The sequence below is a fragment of the Natrix helvetica genome (assembly GCF_964273705.1).
Source record: "Natrix helvetica genome assembly, chromosome: 1".
Classification (NCBI taxonomy): domain Eukaryota; kingdom Metazoa; phylum Chordata; class Lepidosauria; order Squamata; family Natricidae; genus Natrix; species Natrix helvetica.
In genome coordinates, this window is record NC_138548.1 from 158,213,776 (window position 1) to 158,237,753 (window position 23,978).

Sequence of the window (23,978 nt, forward strand, 5' to 3'; positions counted from 1 at the left end):
TTCCAAATCAGCCAATGTGATTGTTTGGGGTTTTTTTTTACATTTTGTCTCTCATAGTTGAGGTCTACCTATGATGCCAATTACAGGCCTCTCTCATCTTTTTAAGTGGGAGAACTTGCACAATTGGTGGCTGACTAAATACTTTTTTGCCCCACTGTATACAGATGACTCTGTGGCATGCTGCTCCCTAAGGTAAATATAAAGGTTCCCCTCACACATATGTGCTAGTCATTCCCAACTCTAGGGGGCAGTGCTCATCTCCATTTCAAAGCCGAAGAGCCAGCGCTGTCATATCCGTGGTCATGTGGCCAGCATGATTAAACTCCGAATGCGCACAGAATGCTGTTACCTTCCTACCAAAGGCGATTCCTATTTTTCTACTTGCATTTTTACATGCTTTCGAACTCCTAGGTTGGCAGAAGGTGGGACAAGTAATGGGTGCTCACTCCGTTATGCAGCGTTAGGGATTCGAACCGCTAAACTGCTGATCTTTCTGATCGATAAGCTCAGCGTCTTAGCCACTGAGCCACCGCGTCCTGACATGCTGCTCCGTAGCAAGGAATTAAAAAAAAGAGCTGCTGGATAGCTATTTGTAGAAAAATAGCTATGTTTTTTCAATTGCACAGTGGCAGATAGGATAGCGCTCCAGAGGGTTAACATCATTGCCCAGAGGATCATTGGTTGCCCCCTCCCCTCCTTGGAAGACCTTTATAGCTCCCACTGCCTTAAGAAAGTTCAAAACATTCTTAAAGGTCTAGCTCATCCTGGGCACCCTTTTTTTGAACTATTACCATCTGGCAGACGGTACAGGATAATAAAAACAAGGACAAATAGGCGGAAAAAGAGCTTCTATCCCAGGGCAGTATTTATATTGAATTCTACGGTATAGTGCAATACTAATGCAATATCGGGTTTTCAATTTCAATTATATAGCATGTGAAGGATGTGTTTTTATGTTTTTATTTTTATAGTTACAATGTACACTGAAGATGGCATTTAATTTTATTGTACAATGTGCAATGACAATAAACTAAACTAAACTAAAGCTAAACTAAACTAAACTACTGCTGGTATTGCCACTTTGTAATCTATATAAATAAAAATGTAACATTTGCTTGTTCAAAATCTCAAATCTCTGAAAGTTCTTCACCGATTGCTTTGAAATTTTGACACAACGTTGCATTCGACTACGCACATGTTTTTATATGCGTATATTATATAGATGTCACACGGGTGACAGGTAATTTTTTGTAAAAACATGCTTTTTTGAAAACCAGCGCCATCTACTGGATGTAAAAGCAACACACGTTATACCATAGTGTTCATTTCTTGAGTATAGTATATTCGGAACAGTTTGGCCTCTCTCCAGCTTCGTCCCAATGGGCCCTTTATATGTGTGGCTGGGCTGCAGCTGCACCCTTTCCCCTTTCCGCCCCTCCTCCTCCGAGCTTCGCCATTTCCACCAAGGGGAGCCGAAGCCTTTCGGCCTCCCCCTCCCCTTTCTCTCCTCCCATCCCACCAGGACTTTGCTGTCTGCAGCGGGGCGGCGCCTGCCCCATCCCTTAGCCGCCTCCTCCCACTCTTATGCCAGCCTCCCCCTGCCCAGCCCAGTGGAGCTCCAGAGGAGGTGGAGGCAGAGTGTCTCCTCAGCCCCGCCGGCTGCGCGTGCTCTCCACCCCCCTCACAGGGAGCCAGCTACGGCCTTGCCAAGGCAGCTCTGACGGGGCGGCGACGGTGTCAGCCTGAGGCGCAGCGGGGCTGGGGCGGCCGCTGGGTGCCCTGTGAGGCGGCGACCGCAGTGGCGACAGCGTCTCTGGATGAGGCCATGGTCAGCGGGAGCTGCCTTGCATCTGCATCACCAGGGGCCGCTCCTTCATCCTCCTCCTCCTCTCCTCCTCAGCTCGGCCAGGCCGGGGCCTGTGGGAGCATCCTCCGTGGTGGCTCTTGCACGGGCCACTGTGGCTCACATCCATGCAGGGGCTGCCTCTGCCAGGGGACTTGCGCTTTTCCATTTAACCAGACTGGGCCACAGCAATGCGTGGCTGGGTACAACTAGTCCCTAATATGGGCTTTTAATATTTTTTTGTTAGATTTACTTCTTTTGATGGCACTCTAGCTGTTTCTTCTAGCATATCATCTCCTGAAGTTCATCAGAAATCCAGTGAGGACCTCAAGATCAGTACACAGGGAGCAGCCACATAGGAACAATAATAAGCTAAAGTCCTCATCATATGCTCACTTCAGACTGTGACCAAGGTTTCAATCAAATTACCTCAAGAATTTTTCCAAGCTTTCGTTGATTACTGCAGGCTAGCTATTCCTAGAGAAAGCTGTTTATACATTTAGTAATCAATAAATGTTTAAACTAAGGAGACTTCAGGAGCACTCAAGGATTAAGTTAAATTGATGTCATAGCAGAGCAGGTTACCAGATGCAATGCATGTCTATATAATATAACCCGTGTTTTCTCGAAAATAAGACCTAGTCTTATATTTTTGGGGTTCCAAAATAAGCACTTCCGCTTGCTCATGGCTGCAACGGGGCAGGAGGCTACGTGGCTGAATGACTCTTGGTTTTCCTGCAGCCCACAGGGTGCAACAGGGCCGCAACAGGGCAGGAGGCTGCACAGCGGCACGACTCTTGGCTTGCCCATGGCACAACGTGGAAGGAGGCTGTGTGGCTGCATGACCCTCGGCTTTTCCGTGGCCTGCATGGCACATTCAGATCAGGTGCCTCCTTGCCTCTGCCTCCACAGGCTGCTTGGACAGGTAATCAACTCACCTGCCCTGCGCAAACTGTGACTGCTGCCAGACATCATCAGGCGCTATGCTGACCACACACCTCGGCTGATGATGACCTTAACTAGGGTTTATTTTGGGGGGGGGGGGTAAGGGCTTATTTTAGAGGGAACATGGTAGTACAATTGTTTTGCTACTAACTCACAACTTACACATCCGGGGTAATTAGTGTGTGCCAAGAATGGGGCTTGTGCTCATCAATGTGTTATTTTCTGTGGTATTATGTGCAATTCACTTTCCCTGTGAAGCACCTTCTATTATATATTTAGCATTGATTGTTCAAGTCCATCTTCTCATCCAGGCTTTCCATGAATACATGTACAAGAATTGTAGGCTTTGTTTTCTTCCTCTGCCTCCTTTTTATTGTACTGATATTTATATGTATTTTAACTGTGCCTTTGTACGCCGGTTTGAGCTCCTTTTGTACAGTTGTGGCTGATGATAATACTGCGACTAATTTATTTTCTTCTATTCAGTTGTGTCTAATTCCCAGAGACTACCTACCCTGTTTCCCTGAAAATAAGACATCCACGGATAATAAGCCCAATTGGGCTTTTGAGCGCATGTGCTAAAATAAGCCCTCCCCCCGAAAATAAGCCCTCCACAAAAATATTGCAACACAGCAGCAGCCATGAGGTGATCACGCTCACCGCTTCTTGCACCTCAAAAATAATAAGACCTCCCTGAAAATAAGGCCAAATGCTTATTTCGGGGGTCAAAAGAAAATAACACCCTGTCTTATTTCCGGGGAAACAAGGAACACAAGTCCCTACAGTTTTTTTGGCAAGGGTTTTCAGAAGTGGTTTGCCATTGCTTCCTTCCTAGGCTGAGGGCCAAAGTTACCTAACTGGCTTTGTGCTTAGTATGGGACTAGAATTCACAGTCTCCTGTTTCTAGCCTGATTCCTTCACCACTGCACCAAATTGGCACTCTCCAAATATCTACTAAATTAACTTGAGCTATACAAAGATCAATAAGGTCTATACATTTCACATTGTGCCACAAGATTCCAAGTTGACCTTTAAAATGATTCTAAGTGTGAACAGTTCCTTAAGAGGTACTATAAATAACCTGAAGACAGTGGCTAATTTTTAAAAAGGAAAACACTACTGAATCTTATCTGGAATACAAATTGTGCTGGAGGCGTTGATTCCTGGTTTAATGTACATAAATTTGTGATTATTTTGTAATTAGGCCAATGCATCCTGTATTATTTTTCCCTTTGAAAAATCCAAAATCCTTACTGTCAGTAGATTACAAATAGCCAAGAAGAACTATTCTTCTTTAAAATACAATGATCAATTTAGAGAACACGAACCAATAAAAGAACAAGTCTAAACTATATGAATTAACATTCCAAAGTTGCATCTCTAATGGTAAAGTGATTGCAATCAATTCTTATGAAACATTCTTTAAACAGTAATATTTTTTAAAGCAATAGCAAACTAGTTTCATATGTTGTGATGCAAACCTTCCATTTTCATATGTTATAAACCAACCCAACAAGATAGAACCTTCAAGCTCAATAGTCCATAGAGTGGATACATAACTAATATTAATTTCATAATTTTTTCTATAAAAAAGAATAGGCTACTGACTTAGGAACAGAAGTAAACTCCCCTTAAAATTCTAATGACTGTGAAACCTCATAACGAAAAAGATCCAGAATTTTGGCTGAGATGTTTCTCCAGAACCAGAGAATTTTGCAAGGTGAAGTTCGAAATGAACAGTGGCAAAACGTTGGCGTGAAAATATATTTAAGAGTGCATGCCTTACAGAACTTTTGCTCAGTCTTCACTTTGCAAACACGTTCTTTCAATCTTTTGAAGGTTTCGAGTACTTAACAAGCCACACAGTTCAGAAATTCATCAGTAAATTAGTGAGGAAGTAAAAAATGCAAAAAAAAACCTGCTTACTTACAGCCAATCAGCATGACGCAAATAGAAAAGATTTTCTCTGAGTTGGTATTTGGAGACACATTTCCAAATCCTACACTGGTCAGGCTGCTGAAGGTAAAATAAAGTGCGGTGACGTATTTGTCTTTGATGGATGGTCCTGAGCTGCCGTCACTCCGATTGTAATGTTTTCCCAGCTGCTGTCCGAGGGAGTCCAACCAACCGATTTTACGAGACAAGTAATGCCTTTCAACATTCCCAATGGCATACCAAATGCAAGCCAGCCAGTGAGCAATGAGTGCAAATATGCACATCAGTAGCATCAAGACAGCCGCACCATATTCCGAGTATCTGTCCAGTTTGCGGGCAACCCTCACTAAACGCAGTAGACGGGCTGTCTTCAGAAGGCCAATGAGAGTTGTTGTCTGCAGAAACAGAAACCACAGTGTGTATTAAGCATTAGCTCACATGCGAAAGAGGAGAATAAGGAAAACAGCTTAGATGAACTTACTATTTATAACAGGGGTTCCCAACCTTTTCTATACCCCACATACCTAGAATGTTTCTGATATATTCTTGCACCCCTTTCAAAAGTAAACAATTATATGCATATAATTATGCATATACATTATAATTTTGAAACTTCTAAGCACAAATTTTTGCACCCGCTAGAATATCGTCTCGCACCCCCGATTGGGACCCCCTGGTTTATAAGTATGGTCTCATACCAAAGGGTCTTGTATAGAATAGCAATAGCACTTAAGACTTATATACCGCTTCACAGTGCTTTACAGCCCACTCTAAGTGGTTTACAGAGTCAGCATATTGCCCCAACAATCTAGGTCTTCAAGATGCCTACTAAGAAGATATAAGTTCTTAGGAACCATTAGAACCTCATTAGATATGCTGAATTTTACTTTGGTACAGAAATACACATGTCTTTCATTTATTAGAGTTACTGCTTCTTTCATACGGTACAAAGCTAGCATGTATTAGACTCCTTAAAGATCTAAGAAATGATCAGACCCAAGCTTACCGTGGGAGTTGCATCACACATCTTTAGACCAGAATGCAGCACATTCTTCATGGATGGAAAGTCAATGATGCAGTAACTCCTATTACTGATCTCTGCGGGTCCCTTTCCCTAGTTTTTGAGCCATGGTGACACAGTGATTAGAGTGCAATACTACAGGCTACTTCTGCTGCTTGCCGTCTGCCTACAATTTGGCAGATCGAATCTCACCAGGCTCAAGGTTGACTCAGCCTTCCATCCTTCTGAGGTGGGTAAAATGGGGACCCAAATTGTTGGGGGCAATAGGCTTTGTAAACCGCTTAAAGAGGACTGCAAAGCACTGTAAAGTGGTATATAAGTCTAAGTGCTATTGCTATTGCTATTTTTCCTACTTGGATCCAGGAAGGGTGCCTTCTCCATTAATGTTCTCTGCTCTGTGGAATGCCCTTTCTCAGAGACCCGGCAGAAACCCAGTTCCCCTGCTTTCCGGAATGCCTTGAAGAACTAGCATTGGGGTAGGATGAAACCAACATAGGGGAGAATGTTGCTTAATGCTTTGATTGTTGCTGTTTTTTGTGGTTTCAATTGTTTTGAGAGCCATCCAGGATTATAGTTCAGAATACAGATAGCCCTCAATTTACAACCATTTTTAATGAGAGTTTGAAGTTACAACAGCACTGAAAACTGACTTATGATCGTTTTTCACACTTATGACCATTGCAGCATCCCCACTGTCACTTGATCAAAATTCAAACTTTTTATAGTTATGATGGTTCCAGTGCCTGGGGTCATGTGATCACCAATAGTAACCTTTCCAGCTGGCTTCCAACAAGCAAAGTCAATGGGGTAAGCCGGATTTGCTTAATGACCGCCTGATTCACTTAACAACTGCAGTGATTTGCTTAACAACTGTGGCAAAAAGGTTGTAAAATGGCATGTAACTTACATATCAACTGTCTTGCTTAGCAATAGTAATTTGGGGCTCAATTGTAATTTAAATTGAGGACTATCTGTATGGGCAGCTACATAAGTTTGATTAACTAACTAACTAGCTAGCTAACTAACTAACTAATTAGCTAGCTCGCTCGCTCGCTCACTCACTCTCTTTAAAAATCAGTTGCCAAATGATCCTTGGAATGAAGGAAGCTAGTAAACTAGGAAACACAACAACACAATAAGTGCTTCATAAGGTACATATAAACTTTGGGAGAATCTCTGGTGTCTTGAGCATTATCTACAGCCAGGGGTGGGTTCCTGCCAGTTCTAACCTCTTCTATAGAAGAGGTTCCACAAATCTACATTGCTGTTTACAACTGGTTCCAGCTCCCTCCCCCCGCCTGGCCGTACATCATCAAAATGAAGAGTGAGAGGAGGAATTCTGGGAGTTGAAGTCCAAAAGTCTTAAAGCTGTCAAGTTTGACCACCCCTGGGGTTTTTCTCTAAAGGGTTATGGGTGCAAGGGTCTTGTAACTTGACAGCTTTAAGACTTACGTGCTTCAAATGCCAGAGTTTCTGAGCCAACATTTTGGTTGCTAAGCAAGAGCGTTGTTAAGTGAGTTTCACCACATTTTACAAGTTGGCCATGCCCACCCAGTCACATGACTGCCAAGCTACTCCCACAAAGCAGGCCACACCTACAGAAGAGGTTCTAAAAAAATTTGAAACCCACCACTGTCTACGGCCATTGTGTAGGCTGTAGAAAATGCTCAAGGCAGTCCAGAGGATTAACCATAGTAACTGTCCCATTATAATCTATTGTTTACACTATAATAATTGTAATAAAATAACAGCCCTTTTCACTGGTGAAAACGTGTCAAAATAAATAGCATGTGGTAAATAGTACATTTGGTACAGAGTAAATAGCTGTAAATCCAAAGCACATACTTTATGCTCAAATTTAAATTGTCTCTCTCCAAAGAACCATTGAATTGGATTTCATTTCTAAATGAAACCCAAGATTGGGGCCTTTATGCAAGAGGCATTTAAGGTAGAATTCTTAGGAAGTATTCCTAAATATTCCCACACTTAGGAATCAGTATATCTGAAGCTCCTTTATTCTGAGCCAGGCATTTGGCTGAATAACGTCTGTAATGATTGAAGGCTTTGTCTATCACAGATCTTTCCAGTAATTCATTGCCAGAGATTGAATTGGAATTTTCCGCATTACTTCTTCTTCTACTACTACTATTATTATTACTACTACTACTACTACTACTACTACTACTACTACTACTACTACTCAGTGACGTGCAGTGAGGTTTATGGCTGGTGAGGCTGGTGATGTCATCAGGAAGGCGGGGAATGGGACCACGTGTGCTGGAGGCTCAGGCTGCCTCAGCCTCCAGCACACGTGATCCCATTCCCCGCCTTCCTGAGCGTGCTCCGCCGGCTCGCGCTCCGCAGTCCTCGAAAACGACTGGGGAACGACGAGAACCTTCCTGCCTCTGCTGGACTTTGCGCGCTCCTCACGACTGCATATTGCAGTCATGAGGAGCGCTCGAAATCCAGCAGAGGCAGGAAGGTTCTCGTCGTTCCCCAGTCGCTTTCGTGCCTTCGTCATCCGAGAGCGCCGACAACATTTCTGCCTCCGCCCTCCACAGCTCCCGGCCGCGCCCGGACGGATGTATATAATATTATAATATATATATATATATATATATATATATATATATATATATATATATATATATATATATATATATATATATATATATATATATATATATATATATTATATAATATTATATACTATTATTTCATGAAGAGAGGTGAGGCTCTGCCTCCCCTGCCTCCCCTGACCGCACGTCCCTGGTACTACTACTATTACTATTACTACTACTACTACTTTAAATGCATATCCTGCCTTTCCCTTCAGGGGTTTATGTGGGGAGTACCCTTCACTTTATTTACTTGCCAAGACATTTCTCTATAATTGAGTGACAGTTTTTTTCTTAAAAACTTCAAGACGTTTTAGAGAAATTGAATTGAATGGGGAATTATAATTGAATGGAGAGCAAGGTTGGTGTAGTGGTTGTGGCATCAGACTAGAAACCAGGAGATTGTGAGTTCTAGTCTCGTCTTCGACAGGAAGCTAGCTGACTTGGGTCAATGACTGTCAGGTGCAAACAATCAGATTTATGTGTGACGGGTTTAAGTTGACTAACTTATTGTATTCTACTGGTCATACAAGACTGTTTACCTTCTCTTGGGAACAAACAAATAAGGTCCCATGGAACTTAGGGGATCATCCCTAGGTCACTTGCATCTGTGCAATGACTCATTGGGAAGAAGGATGACCAACATTTTGTTATCCCTCTCCAAACAAGGAGAGGACGAGATCATCCAGAAATAGCTCTAGACCAGTGATGGCGAACCTTTTTAGCCTCTGGTATCAAAAGCACGCATGTACATGCTATCGCACATGCTCGTGTGCCCACTCCCATAATTTAATGCCCCCCACACTGTGCACTGCGCATGCGGGTATGATCCCCCCGTTGCCCCCGCATGCGCGCACAGCTTTCTTGGAGCCTGAGGAGGGTGAAAACGGCCTCACACACTTCCAGGAGGCCAAAAATGGCCCATTTTCTGACTTCCGGTGGGCCCGATAGGTCCGTTTTTTGCCCTCCCCAGGCTCACATGTCCTCAGAAATGGCTCCACATGCCACTTGTGGCATGTGTGCTATAGATTCGCCATCACGGCTCTAAACAGTTGCTCCTTGTGAGGAGACCACAAACATCAGTCTCCAGTGGGTTGGAGTTCTGGGAGACCAGGAAAAAGCCATCTTTCTCAAACCATTGGATGCTGGATCCACATATTTTCTTTTTAAATCACCCTTGGAAATTGCCTGTTAACTAATGGGTTTTTGTTGTTGTTGTTATTAGGTATCTTGGATGAACAAATCTAATAGCTGCATTTCCTTCAATTTCCTTTAGTGAAGAGTTTTAAATACAGGTTTCACTTAATATTTTTTTAAATAATCAGAAAACAAGAACTTTGTTTTTGCAAAGTTATAAATTGACGAAGAGTCCAGATGGATTTGAAATAAGATTCTAGAATTTATTTTAAGAAGCCTTCCCATGAGAAAATGCTTTTGTTTTGAATTATTATTTTTTTTGGGGGGGGGGAAATCATGATAGTTTGAGCCGTTGAAAGTTGGACACTAGAGGGAACCAGAAAGAATAAAAGATTACATTAAAGGAGAACAATATATAAATTTGACTTGCTTATACAAAATGAAGCAAAGTGTTTTAACATTGGATGTATCAAAGGATGTATTTGAACAAATAGTCCTAATAGTAAATTTTGAGAATGTCTGGCTTTAAAGATGGATTGTGTTTAAAAGGTGTTACAGAAGAGGAATGTGTTTTATCTGACATGATTGAGGCTGATCTGAAAGTGGATTTAAAAATAACAGGCTTAATAATTTAATACTAAATTACTTAAGAATTAAATTCTTAATAATTAAAAGGGATATACAAGTGATAAACCGATTCAGTGACCTGGATAATTTTTCTATATGGGATTTACTGTACAAAAGAGGCTTGTTAAAGCTTTGAAGAATTTTGTGTGAAGGGACAAAGAAAAAAAAAGGGGGGGAACAAGTTCTATTATATTATTTGACGGGACAAAAGATCAAGATTGTTAAAAACAAAAGGAAGGAATATAAATTTGGTTTACTTGGTAAAGGTTAACATAGATATCTTTGGTAACCCTTAATGGATTTTTCCTGAAATCAGGACTGAAATGACAGAAGCTTTATGAATTTCTTTATAAATAAAAGATGGGATATGGGAACACGAGATCATTTGTTCTTTTTTAAGAGAAGGTGATAGGTTACTCAAATTGTTTATTCTTGTTGTGGTGAAGGAGGGTGTCATTTATTTATATATTTATTTTGCTTTTCTTTACTATATTCTAATTTTTCTTTCTTTTCTATTTTTTCTTTCTATTTTTTATTTTTTCCACCTTCTATTTTTCTTTTTCTTGTTTTCTTTCGCACTAGTTTTTATCTTTACTATTGTAATTTTTAATAAAATTACTGTTTAAAAATGTAGCCTCCCACGACTTTCCTTTCTATTTTCAAGATGGCATATATAATGCATAAAGTTTAATAGCTGAAAACATGTGCAGTTTTAATGGGAGAAGCCATTTCATCCCCCTTAGTACAATTATAATGTTTTATTAAAACACTGCATGTTTTATACATAGATCATAGGAGCAGCAATTTGGAAATAAGCGTTCCCTTCTTTTAAAGTAACTTGAACATAACTTATTCGATTTATACCAGTCTTGTAACTTTCTCCCTGCAACGATGCAAGCTGCTAGCAATGTATTGTACCACTGCTACATCAGGGCACTGCCACAAATTAAGAAACAGGAAGGGAAGTCAGCTGTCTGTATTAAAAAAAAGGTTGCTACCTTTCATTTAGGTTTTTATCCTTTAGATCAGGGCTTCCAAAACCTGAGAAAATTACCCAAAATTGGGTAAAAGTGATTTTATTTTGGGTAAGGACTCATGTTGTAGCCATTACCAATTACAACAGAGGCTTTTAAATTGACTTATAAAGATAGCCTTGTGTACTAAAATATATTGACAAAAATTCCCAAAGTATTCCTATAAGACAAAAATGGATGAAATTACCAATAGTAATTGGTTGACACAACATAAAGATTATTCAGTAATGAACACGGATATATATATAATACATATACATCACATATGTATATATTCATATACATATAGAGCAGTGATGGTGAATCTTTTTGGCACTGAGTGCCGGAAAGGAAGTGTGTGTGCGCTCGTCTGGGCTCGACCGAGAAGTGGAGCTACTTAGAGGACATCCTCCGTGCATGTGCCAGCAAGTCTTCTGGTTACTGGCGTGCATATGCGCACATGCCGATCAGCTGGCTGCGCGCATGCTCAAACCGGAAAATGGAAGACCAGCTCTTCCAGTTTCTAGCACTGCTGCACACACGAAGGTTAGCTGATTGTCGTGTGCACATGCGCGCCAGAAACCCGGAAAAGGTCCAGGCGATGCTGTGCGTGCCAGGTGACATGGCTTTATGTGCTACTTTGAGCAACCGCACAGAAGTTCTCCATCAGGGATATAGAGGATTCCTTCTATCAGTAATTGAGATGAGAGAGAGAAAATAAGTAGATTAAGAATTTGACATATTTCTTGATATATTGATATATTTCTTACATAATTCAGTACCTATTTGGAAATGCATACCAGTTTTGTAAATATTTTGACTTGTATATATTATTAGAACAAGCTATTGGCTCTGGGTGTGTCTGTATTGATTCCTATGCTGATGCTTTCTTCAACAGGCTTACTACTATTTTACTATTAAGTACTATATGCAGTAATGTAGTTTTAAACCAGGAGTTGCATTTAAATTTTTATTTTTTGTAAAATAAGTTGGAAGTCACTTTCTTTTTGTACTTTTCTCCTATAGTTTTTGTGTCCTGCACTATCCCATACCTTTCTTTTTATTCTGCCCTCAGGCGCCCTCAGGTGCTGGACAAGAAGCAATGGGTGGAAACTAATGAAGGAGAGAATAAGGTGACCAACCGTCCTCCTTTAGGGAGGACAGTCCTTCTTTTGTAAGTTCAGTCCTCCCTCGAAAAGTGTCCTCCTACATGTCCTCCTTTTTGATATTTGAAGGCTAATCTGTTGCGCGTTATGTGACGTATTTTATTAAACAGTTTTAATGGTGTTTTTTTTACTTCATCGCAAGTATATTGAACAGATATTGAATCTTGTGTTGAATTTTTATCTAAAGAAATGCTAGACATTAAAATAGACGACAATTATCTCTTTGAAGAAATTAGAAGACTGAATGTATATTTAAATTCTGAAAAATTAATACAATGGGAAAATCAACACGTTGAAATTGATAAAAGATGGGTGGATATTTTCAGCCATTTCAAAAACGAACATATTCCATGTGAACATGTATTTAGACTTGTTCAATTTACGTTGTGCTGCCCTGGAACTAATGCAGCACTTGAAAGAGTTTTTTTCAATTGCCAATGATTTTTGGACAAGTGAGAAATCGAGATTTAATGTTGATACTCTAGCTGCAGCACTTGCCGTAAAATTCAATATGAAGGATATTTCTTGTTCAGATATTTCCAATATATTCTTAGAAGATGATACACTGACAAAAAATATTAATTCAATGGAAAAGTACTCATTTAAATAATAATTAACAGGCATGTAAGCATAATTACAATATAAAATGTTGCAAATGTTTTTATTATGCATATATCATATTTTAGTGTATTATTGTTGCAATGAATGAAATATTTCTTTTATTTATGATATATTTTTTCCAATTTATTTGTCCTCCTTTTCATTGTAAAAAAGTTGGTCACCTTAGGAGAGAAGCAACCTAGAACTAAGGAGAAATTTCCTGACAGTTAGAAGAATTAATCAGTGGAACAACTTGCCTCCAGAAGTTGTGAATGCCCCAACACTGGACGTCTTTAAGAAGATGTTAGATAGCCATTTGTCTGAAATGGTAGGGTTTCCGGCCTAGGCAGGGGGTTGGACTAGAAGACCTCCAAGGTCCCTTCCAACTCTGTTATTCTGTTTTCTATTCTTTTCCTCTATTTATTCTGACCATTTATATTTTTTAGTTTTTATCCTTATGTTCTGTAAAAACTGAATAATGTTATATTTAAAAAAAGACAAATAAAATACACCTTCCTTTCACTGTCTTGTCTGCTTACCTTCTTGCCTATGGGCAACTTCCTCCTTCTTATAGGTCTTAATCTTTATATCAAGACTGGGCAGGAAGGCCCTTTGAAAAGGAGCTTCCTCTGAAAGGAAGGAGCTTTGTCTGAAAACTATTTATGCACCTGCAAAGAGAATGGCTATACAGCACTGCTAATATATCTGTCTATGTCTATGTCTATGTCTATGTCTATGTCTATGTCTATGTCTATGTCTATGTCTATGTCTATGTCTGTCTGTCTGTCTGTCTGTCTGTCTATCTATCTATCTATCTATCTATCTATCTATCTATCTATCTATCTATCTATCTAAGTGTGTGTGTGTGTGTCTGTGCGCGCATGCATAACTCTGGAAAACCTTGAGCAATTTCAACTAAACTTGGTACAAAGATGACTTACTCTCCGGAAACAAATACTGCAGGGGCAACACACGCTTAACACCTCTCTCTCAGGGTGTGTGCTCTGTTAAGATACAACCTGTTGTGCCTTAAAATGGCTTCTACTGTACTGCCGTAAAATGGCTTCTACTGTACAGCACAGTGGAGTTGCCATGGTAACGGTTTCACAGTACTCCACAAGGGGTTCCCTCTGCTAAGGGGGGAAATCCAACATTATAAGTTACATTTGGTCCAGGATTATTTTTGAGAACAATTGTATGGATTAGGATAAATAAATACCTGGGCAACGCTGGGTTATCAGCTAGTATATAAATAAAACTGGATTAAAATTCTCCTTATTGAAACTTGGACACTGAGAATTCAATGTTCCGCAAAGACTCTGTCGAATATAAGAGGGATCTTTCCCAGAGATCTAGAATCCAGGTGTATAGCAAAGTTACTTCTGATGGGAGGTAGGCAATTTTTTTTGAACGTGTGACAGAAATCAGTGACTGCTAATAATCCAAGTACATCTAAATTAATTTGGTCCCAATTTTTTTCAGACTCTTTCTTGCTTAATAAAATTGTGTCCTCTTTAATTACATCGTTCTGTTTTCTCCTTCAACGAAGTGAAAGGAAAGCAGATTTCTCCTCTTTCTTTGGAAGATAAATGTCTTACATAACAAACTGTAGACCTTTCACCCCAGTGTAATTAAGTTAATTAAAAGTTTCCTTATAATGCTCCTAACCAAATAAATAACAGCACCAGAAAAGGTCTGTAACTCTGGGTCTTTTGAATTCATTTTATGCTAACCATAAATGCACACTTTGAAAGCTTTGCATTGTGTATAATGAAATTTCACCTATCCCCAGGGATTCTTACACACTTGTCATAGAGAAATAAAAATTGTATTTGTGAGTCACATAACTTAATCTCATTTTTTGTAACGTTTCCTGATGTCTAAATCTAGTTAGTTTAAAAGTGATTACAGATTCCGGATATTTGAATATTATTCTCCCATCCTTGGAAATCCCATTCATGTTTCCATTTTACACAATAGGGATTAAAAAAAAACATTATATATAAAGAAGGCCAGATCCTGAAGATGAAACTCAAATACTTTGGCCACCAAATGAGAAGGAAGGACTCACTGGAGAAGAGCCTAATGCTGGGAACGATTGAGGGCAGAAGAAGAAAGGGACGACAGAGAATGAGGTGGCTGGATGGAGTCACGGAAGCAGTAGGTGTGACCTTAAATGGACTCCAGAGGATGTAGAGCAGGGGTCTCCAACCTTGGCAACTTGAAGGCTGGCGGACTTCAACTCCCAGAATTCCCCAGCCAGCAAAGCTGGCTGGGGAATTCTGGGAGTTGAAGTCCGCCAGCCTTCAAGTTGCCAAGTTTGGAGACCCCTGATGTAGAGGACAGGAAGGCCTGGAGGAACATTGCCCATGGGGTTGCGATCGGTCGGACATGACTTCGCAACTAACGACAACATATAAATATCTATCCTTGCTGACTTTATTATTTTTACAAATAACTCTAAGTGGATAACATATCCGACACCCCTCCCTCCTTCTATTTTCCCTGAACAGCAAACTCGTGCATTGGGTTGAGCTAAGAGAGTGACTGTCCCAAAGTCATCCGGATGGCTTTCGTGGCTAAAGTGGACATCCTTCTCTGTTGCCCCTTTTATGCAAGGATTCAAGAAAAGTCAGTGACTTATGTTGCTTGGGGACAAGTTTTTAGTGCAGGGCTTTTTAATTTAAACAATTCTATTTTTAATCAGAATTGAAATATTGTGTCTATCGCATCTTTAAAGCATAAATGATGTTATGCATAAGATAGATTTTATATTTTTGAATTGTACCTATACAGTAACCCACTGGCCTAAATATTAGGTTATACTAGCTGATAACCTGGCATTGCCCGGGTATTTATTTATCCTAATGATGAAAAGGAATGTATTATATCTATAGTGTCACTATAGATATAATTGATTCCTTTTCATTTCAGCAGCCCAGCCGTTCCAGAGTTATGCTGGAACACACACACACACACACACACACACACACACACACACACACACACACTGAGGAGTGTTAGGGGTGTCTTACCCCCACAGTATTTGTTTCTAGAGAGTAAGTCATCTGTGTACCAAGTTTGGTTGAAATTGCTCAAGGCATTCCAGAGTTATGCTGGAACACACGCAAACACACAACCATTTATATATCTATATCTATCTATCATCTATCTATCTATCTATCTATCTATCTATCTATCTATCTATCTATCTATCTATCTATCTATCTTGGACCGGGTGGCGCCTTTGCGGCCTCTCCGACGGCCACGATCGACCCGGGCCCCCTGGTTTAACGGGGAGCTAAGGGCGATGAAACGCCTTAGGAGACGCCTGGAGAGTAAGTGGAGATCCTCCCGCTCCGAAGCTGACCGAACACAGGTAAGAGCCTACATAAGGACCTACCTTGTGGCAATAAGAGTGGCCAAACGTCAGTATTGTGCCACTCTTATAGCGTCCGCAGAGAACCGCCCTGCCGCCCTGTTTCGGGTGACCCGCTCCCTTCTGTCACAGGAGCAGCGGGACCCCCCATTGCAGGGCAGGGCAGAGGAATTTGGAGAGTTCCTGCAGGATAAAATCGATCATATCCGGAGAGGTTGGACCCACTCCAGTGCTCCAGTGGGGACGTCCGAGACTAGTCTTGAGAGACCATGCTGGGAGGAGTTTGACCCTGTTGTCATCGAAGATTTGGACAGGTTGCGCGGGCGACTGCGGGCCACCACATGTTTACTGGACCCGTGTCCCTCCTGGTTGGTGCTGGCCTCCTGGGAGGGTTCACGAGGCTGGCTACTGGGACTGGTGAACGCTTCGTTGGGTGAGGGCCTGATGCCGGCCGCCTTGAAAGAGGCGGTGGTCAGGCCCCTGCTCAAGAAGCCTTCTCTGGACCCAAAGGAGCTAGCAAATTATCGTCCTGTCTCCAACCTTCCTTTTTTAGCGAAGGTTGTTGAGAGTGTGGTGGCTCAGCAGTTTCCGCACCACCTGGAGGAAGCTGATTATCTAGACCCGCGCCAGTCCGGCTTCCGACCCGGTCACAGCACGGAGACGGCCTTGGTCGCGTTGGTGGATGATCTCTGGAGGGCAAAGGATGGGGGTTGTTCCTCCATCCTTGTCCTATTAGATCTCTCGGCGGCCTTCGATACCATCGACCATGGTATCCTATTGCGCCGGCTGGAGGGGTTGGGGGTTGGAGGCACCGTGCTACGGTGGTTCCGCTCCTACCTCTCTGGCCGGACGCAATGTGTGTTGACGGGGGAGCAGAGGTCGACCGCAAGGCCCCTCATTTGTGGGGTCCCTCAGGGGTCGATCCTCTCGCCTCTCCTGTTCAACATATATATGAAGCCGCTGGGCGAGATCATCCGTGGTTTTGGGGTGAGTTACCATCTGTACGCTGATGATACTCAGTTGTACATTTCCACCCCAAACCACCCCAACGAGGCTGTCGAAGTGATGGCCCGGTGTCTGGAAGCCGTACAGGTCTGGATGGATGACAACAGGCTCAGGCTCAACCCCTCCAAGACAGAGTGGCTGTGGTTCCCGGCTTCCCGATTCAATCAGCATACTCCATCGCTGACCATCGGGGATGAGCAATTAGCCCCGGTGGAAGGGGCGCGCAACTTGGGCGTCCTCCTTGATGATCGGCTGACCTTAGAAGATCACGTGGCGGCCGTGGCAAGGGGGGCGTTCCACCAGGTTCGCCTGGTGCGCCAGTTGCGGCCCCTTTTGGACCGGGAGGCCTTGCGCACAGTCACTCACGCGCTGGTGACGTCCCGCCTGGACTACTGTAACGCTCTCTACATGGGGCTCCCCTTGAGGTGCGCCCGGAGACTGCAGTTGGTCCAGAATGCAGCCGCGCGGGTTATTATGGGGAGATCGAGATTCTCCCATATAACACCTATCCTGCGCGAGCTGCACTGGCTTCCTGTGGCCTACCGGGTGCGCTTCAAGGTACTGGTTACCATCTTTAAAGCGCTCCATGGCACAGGGCCCAGTTACCTGCGGGATCGCGTCCTGCCCCATACATCCCTGCGACCCATTCGCTCACACAGAGAGGGGCTACTCCGGGTGCCGTCCTCTAGAGAGTGCCAGAGGGCGGTGCCCAGGAGTAGGGCCTTCTCTGTGGTGGGCCCTACCCTTTGGAATGACCTCCCCCCAGACATCCGGACAACAACCGACCTTCGCTCCTTCCGTATGAAGCTGAAGACCTACCTGTTTTGTCAAGCCGGCCTGGCATAACGTTACAATCTTGCCACCCCAGGTCATTTTATAATGGGAAATTTTGTTTTTTAAAGTTTTTAGAGTTTAATATTTTTGGGGTTTTAAATTTTGTAAGTATGCTTATTTATGGACTTATTTTTACCTCCTCTGCACGATATATGGTGCTATCTTGATTATTGCTCTGTATGTCGCCCCGAGTCCCTGTGGGGAGAGGGGGCGACTAATAAGTTCAATAAAATAAATAAATAAATAATAAATCTATCTATCTATCTATCTATCTATTTTTAGATAGATATAGATAGATAGATATAGATAGATATAGATAGATATAGATAGATATAGATAGATATAGATAGATATAGATAGATATAGATAGATATAGATAGATATAGATAGATATAGATAGATATAGATAGATATAGATAGATATAGATAGATATAGATATAGATAGATATAGATAGATATAGTGTGTGTGTGTGTGTGTTGCATTTGTGCTGATAAATAAATAAATGGAGACTAGTATAGATCTATTTCAAGCTATTTCAAGCTATATGTGTGTGTGTGTGTGTGTGTGTGTGTAGTGCAACTTTAAGAGAACTTAATTGTATTTATGTGTGAGCAGGGATTATTACAATTGTCTTTATTTCTAGTCACTCTGCTTCATTTAAAAGATCTCTAGATATATACATGCAATGACACTATTAACACTCCCTTCTATTGCTTCTATTGTTGCTGTGCCAGGCTGCTGACTACCAAACAGCTGATCAGTGTAGCAGGGACCCAACTCCACACTCACTCCCAACCAGTGACGTGCGGTGAGGTTAATGGCTGGTGAGGCTGGTGACGTCATCAGGAAGGCGGGGAATGGGACCACGTGTGCTGGAGGCACACATTTCTGCCTCCGCCCTCCGCAGCTCCCGGGTGCGCACGGACGGAGGTAGGCAGAATGGCGCTGAGGCGATCCGGCGGGCGAGCGACCGAGGATCGGGCTGCCTCGCTCGCTCTTTCGTCCGCCCGGATCGCTTCGGTGTCGCTGTGGCTACCTCCGTCTGTGCGTGCCCGGGAGCTGCGGAGGGCGGAGGCAGAAATGTCGGCATCCGGGCGGACGAAAGAGCGAGCGAGGCAGCCCGATCCTCGGTCGCTCGCCCGCCAGATCGCCTCAGCGCCATTCTGCCTACCTCCGTCCGTACGCGCCCTGGAGCTGCGGAGGCAGAAATGTCGGCGTTTCCGGATGACGAAGGCACAAAAGCGACTGTCGACTGTCGCTTTCGTGCCTTCGTCATCTGGGAGCGCCGACAACATTTTTGCCTCCGCAGCTCCCGGGCGCCCGGACGGATGTATAATATTATAATATTATATATATATATATATAGTATATAATATTATATACTATTATTTCATGAACAGAGGTGAGGCTCTGCCTCCCTTGCCTCCCCTGACCGCACGTCACTGCTCCCAACTCTCCACATAGACTCCTTGTCATCCTCCAGTCATTTGCCTGTGCCCCATTATTGACTACAATTTGCATGTACAGATTGTTATCACCTCCAAAGTTACGTCTGTACTTTCTTTGATACCCAAAAGACGATCATAGATGCTGGACTTCATTTTGAAAGACAAGAGTTGAAGGATTCTGCCCGGTGGAACTTTATTTCTTATGAACTTTTGAAGATGTTCTCCAGTTCATTTCCAGGATTTTGGCTTACTCGGTTGTATGTATTGTTTCTATCGAATTGTCTTAGCCGCCTTAAATCAGAGGACAAATTCTATGAGTTTCTATTCTATAGCTCATTTGAAAACCTGAGGCTAATACTTTGGAAACCTTATCAAATTGTTTAATATTTCTAATGGACTAGCACAATGACAGGTGTGCACACCCTCGGCTTCTCTACTTTATTTTATTGGGAGTTTTTTTTAAAAAAAATTCAGAAGTGCTTAGCACTGTACAGTAATCGGTAAACTTGCATCAAGGTTATGAATAAAAGGAACCATTTTAAGAAAAAAAATATTTTTAAAAAAGATGATTTACTTCAGTTTAAGGTATGTTGGAACTTTCATGCTGGTATAATTGCATTTCTGTTTTTAATGGTTTTACATTAAATCCCAAGGAGCCCCGAGATTTTGCGATATTTAAATAAACAAATGAAAACATGAAAAAGTTAGTCTGTTGGTTAAAGAACTAATTCAAAAGGCAAGAATCCCTCTTAGCTAGACAGAGTAAATGCACAAGTTCCCGGTGGATATCTAGGGCCCAAATAACTTTTTAAGAATCTGCCTGGATATTTCTACCTACTACGGGTAGTCCCCGGCTTATAATCATTCAAAGTTACAAATGGCACTGAAAAACCTATTGATCGTTTTTCACACTTATAACCATTGCAGCATCCCTATGGTCATATGATCAAAATTCAGGTGTTTAGTGGCTGGCATGTATTTATGACAGTTGCAGTGACGCTGGGTCATGGGATCACCTTTTGCGACCTTCTGACAAGTAAAATAAATGGGGAACCCGGATTCACTTAACAACTGTGTTACTAACTTAAGAATAGCAGTGATTCACTTAGCAACTGTGTCAAGAAAGCTTATTGTATGCGGCAAAACCCACTTAATGTCTTGCTTAGCAATGGAAATTTGGGGCCCAATTGTGGTCATCGGTCAAGGATTACCAATACATGCCCTGGCCAACTCATTAAAGTTATATGGAACACAACTGCATGTTACTATGTGAGTCCCTTTTTGACCATGCTTTCTCTGAGAGCAGAAAATGCTTCTGCATGTTTGCATTAAGAAGGATTTAGTCAGGAGCCTGTTGAATGAAAATGACTGCTTGGAGGAGACTGATCAGGGCTATCCTCCAGTGGTGGGATTCAATTTTTTTTACTACTGGTTCTGTGGGTGTGGTGGGCATGGCTTGGTGGGCGTGCAAAATCTCCATTCCCTCCCCACTCCAGGGGAAGATTACTGCAAAATCCCCATTTCCTCCCAATCAGCTGGGACTCGGGAGACAGATAATAGATGGGGGTGGAGCCAGTCAGAGGTAATATTTACCAGTTCTCCGAACTACTCAAAATTTCCACTACCGGTTTTCCAGAACTGGTCAGAACCTGCTGAAAACAACCTATGCTACCCTTGCTCTTTCCATACATCTTCTTCTCAGTTCTGATTATTGAAGCTTTCAGGAGTGTTAATAGTATTCAACTTTCAATTTCCAAAATAAAGATGTTACTTTGATTTATAATGATGGCTGCTAGATTGAAGGGTAGCATATATTAGGCGATGATAATGCTGTAGTCTGATTGTGAAACTTATTTTGCAGTATTTGCATTTGGACAAATGCATTTAATTTTTTTTAAAATGTAGAGTCTAAATCATTTTTTTTAACTTACAAAGCTTATTTTTAAATAAAAATATCCATTTTAATTAGCTGATTTTTACTGCTTTGCACGTTTGTATTGGTGTAATATAGGGATGCAGTGGCTCAATGGCTTAGATGCTGAACTTGTCAATCAGAAAGGTTAGCAGTTCGGTGGTTTGAATCCCTAGTGCTGTGTAACCTAGTGAATTCCCTTTACTTGTCCCAGCTTCTGCCAACCTAGCAGTTTGAAAGCATGTAAAAATGCAAGTAGAAAATTAGGGGACCACCTTTGGTGGGAAGGTAACAGCATTCCGTGCACCTTTGGCATTTAGTCATACTAGCCACATGACCAAGGAGACGTCTTTGGACAGCACAGGCTCTTTGAAATGGAGATGAACATTGCCCCCTAGAGACAGGAACAACTAGCACATATGTGCGAAGGGAACCTTCACTTTTACCTTATTGGTGTAAAGCTGGGTTTTTATGATTGCCGGAAACTGTCTTAAGAGCCAGATGAAGTTTTGATTTTCTAATCCAAGGGTAAAAAAGGAAGATCCAACTTCAAAAATTCCCCCTTCCAATTACTGTAGACATTTCAGTGGCACATATCATTTTAATGCCATTTCTGTTAAAAACATGATCTTATGTGAGCATGTCATGAAGGAATCCAGAGAAGAAATGGAAAAATGTAGCCCTTTCCTTTCTACCTGGTAAACGTTATTTAATATTGTTAAACTGTTAGATAACTATGCTCCCAGGTCAAGCTTGAGTCCTGATGTTTTTTTTCAATCTCAGTGTAATCTGTAGTCAGAGTATTCCCTTAGCTGTCTCCGGTCCAAGTACTAATTCAGTCTAAACCTATTTTAGTCTCTCAGCCCTCAAACTCAGCCAGGCGCTAAATTATTAGGAAACAACAGTTCTCGCTGACCTATGCACAATCAAGTTGATATTTATTACTAATTACTGCTATGCAGGGACGTGCGGTCAGGGGAGGCAGGGGAGGCAGAGCCTCACCGCTCTCGTCATGAAAATTTTAAAAAAAGGGAAAAGGGAAAAGACGCTGAGGAGCCTTCTACACACGTGGTCCGGGAATGGGACCACATGTGCAGGAGGCTCCTTTAGCCTCAGCTTCCCTCCTGCACACGTGGTCCCATTCCCCGCCTTCCTGAGTCAACATGAAGGGGACCGCGGCTCGCGCTGATGACGTCACCAGCCTCACCAGCCATAAACCTCACCGCACATCACTGCTGCTATGACTTAGTCATCCTGTGCTATAAGTGGCTCTAAATTCTCCAAAATATATAGCTCTGTACTTAACATGTACTAGAAACTGTTCCCTGTAGGTGAAAAGTGGGTCAGGATATGTCTGGGTCATGCTTGGTTCATGTGCTTTGCTCAAAATTATTTTACACGTTGATTAACACTAACCATCCATGTTAATGTTCCACTCTGTATTTTTTTTAAAAAAAAGATGCATTTGTGTTCTTTGAGGCTGATGATACTGATTTATCACACAATACAATCTGCATCCTAAAATTATTATGTGGGATCTCTGATTTGGTTTCTTATGGTTAAGTAAAGACAGATTTTGGTGCGAACAAAGTGAGATTTTCCACCAAAATGAACTGTCAACCCTGAAGCTGATCTGACCGAAGCCATTTTTGACCGTTTCAGTGTTGCCACACTGGAGCTGAGGGATAGGGAGGGGGGAATTGAGACAGAGGGGAATCTGTAACCACAGCAACGTATTTTCTTTTGGGAACCAAGGACATTCTCAAACCTGGTCGAAGGAAGGCAGAATGATGCTACCCAGTTGCCTGTCCGCACTGTGCTTGGACGATGTGACTGATTGTTTAGAGAAAGGAGAAAAAGTTTTACTTTTAATGAAGTGAAAACCGCGGGAGACTTCAGAGTCAGTTTTCATCAGATATGTGCCAATATGATCATTCCAATAAATGTATTCTTTGACGAATCTACCTGCATCGAAGTCTCTACTTGCTATGGATTTATTACTTGGAACCCTGACATGAACTTGGCTGAATCACAGATGGGCAGCAACGAAGAACCCGAGAGAAGACTTTAGTGGGAAAGCTGCTTCAGGATGGAGCATCCATTTGGAAAACCAGTGTTTAAAAAAGGAGATATTAGGGCAGCTGACTTTTTAGCAAAAGTATGCCATATATTATGAGCATCTCAGTTTTAAAAAAAACTATGTTTAGGAGTATTAGTAAACTGTTTATATCAAGGAAAGTAGTGAATGTTTAGAATATGGTTTTCCAGTCTCTTTTTAACTCATTTTTTAAATAGTTATTATAGAATGGAATAATTAGCGTATTCCTAAAAAAAATGAGATAGAGCAAATTAAGACTGATTCATACATTCTTACAGAAAGATACTGCACAACCACAGGGAAAACAAGCATTTTCCTTTGGAAATGTCTATTTAATATCTTTGCCATAAATCTCATAATTTAACAGTTGTGTGCTAGCACTAATATTTTAAAAT

At 41.8% G+C, this 23,978-nt stretch overlaps 1 protein-coding gene across 3 annotated transcripts in view; it reads right to left on the reverse strand.

Annotated features, from left to right (window-relative positions):
* The window catches only part of KCNH7 (potassium voltage-gated channel subfamily H member 7), a 374,740-nt gene that overhangs the window by 76,728 nt on the left and 274,034 nt on the right, over positions 1–23,978 (reverse strand). For all 3 annotated transcript variants that reach the window (XM_081943612.1, XM_081943611.1, XM_081943610.1), the window contains one exon: positions 4,719–5,118. In XM_081943612.1, the coding sequence (XP_081799738.1) occupies positions 4,719–5,118 (400 nt within the window). The remainder of the gene's footprint in view (positions 1–4,718; positions 5,119–23,978) is intronic.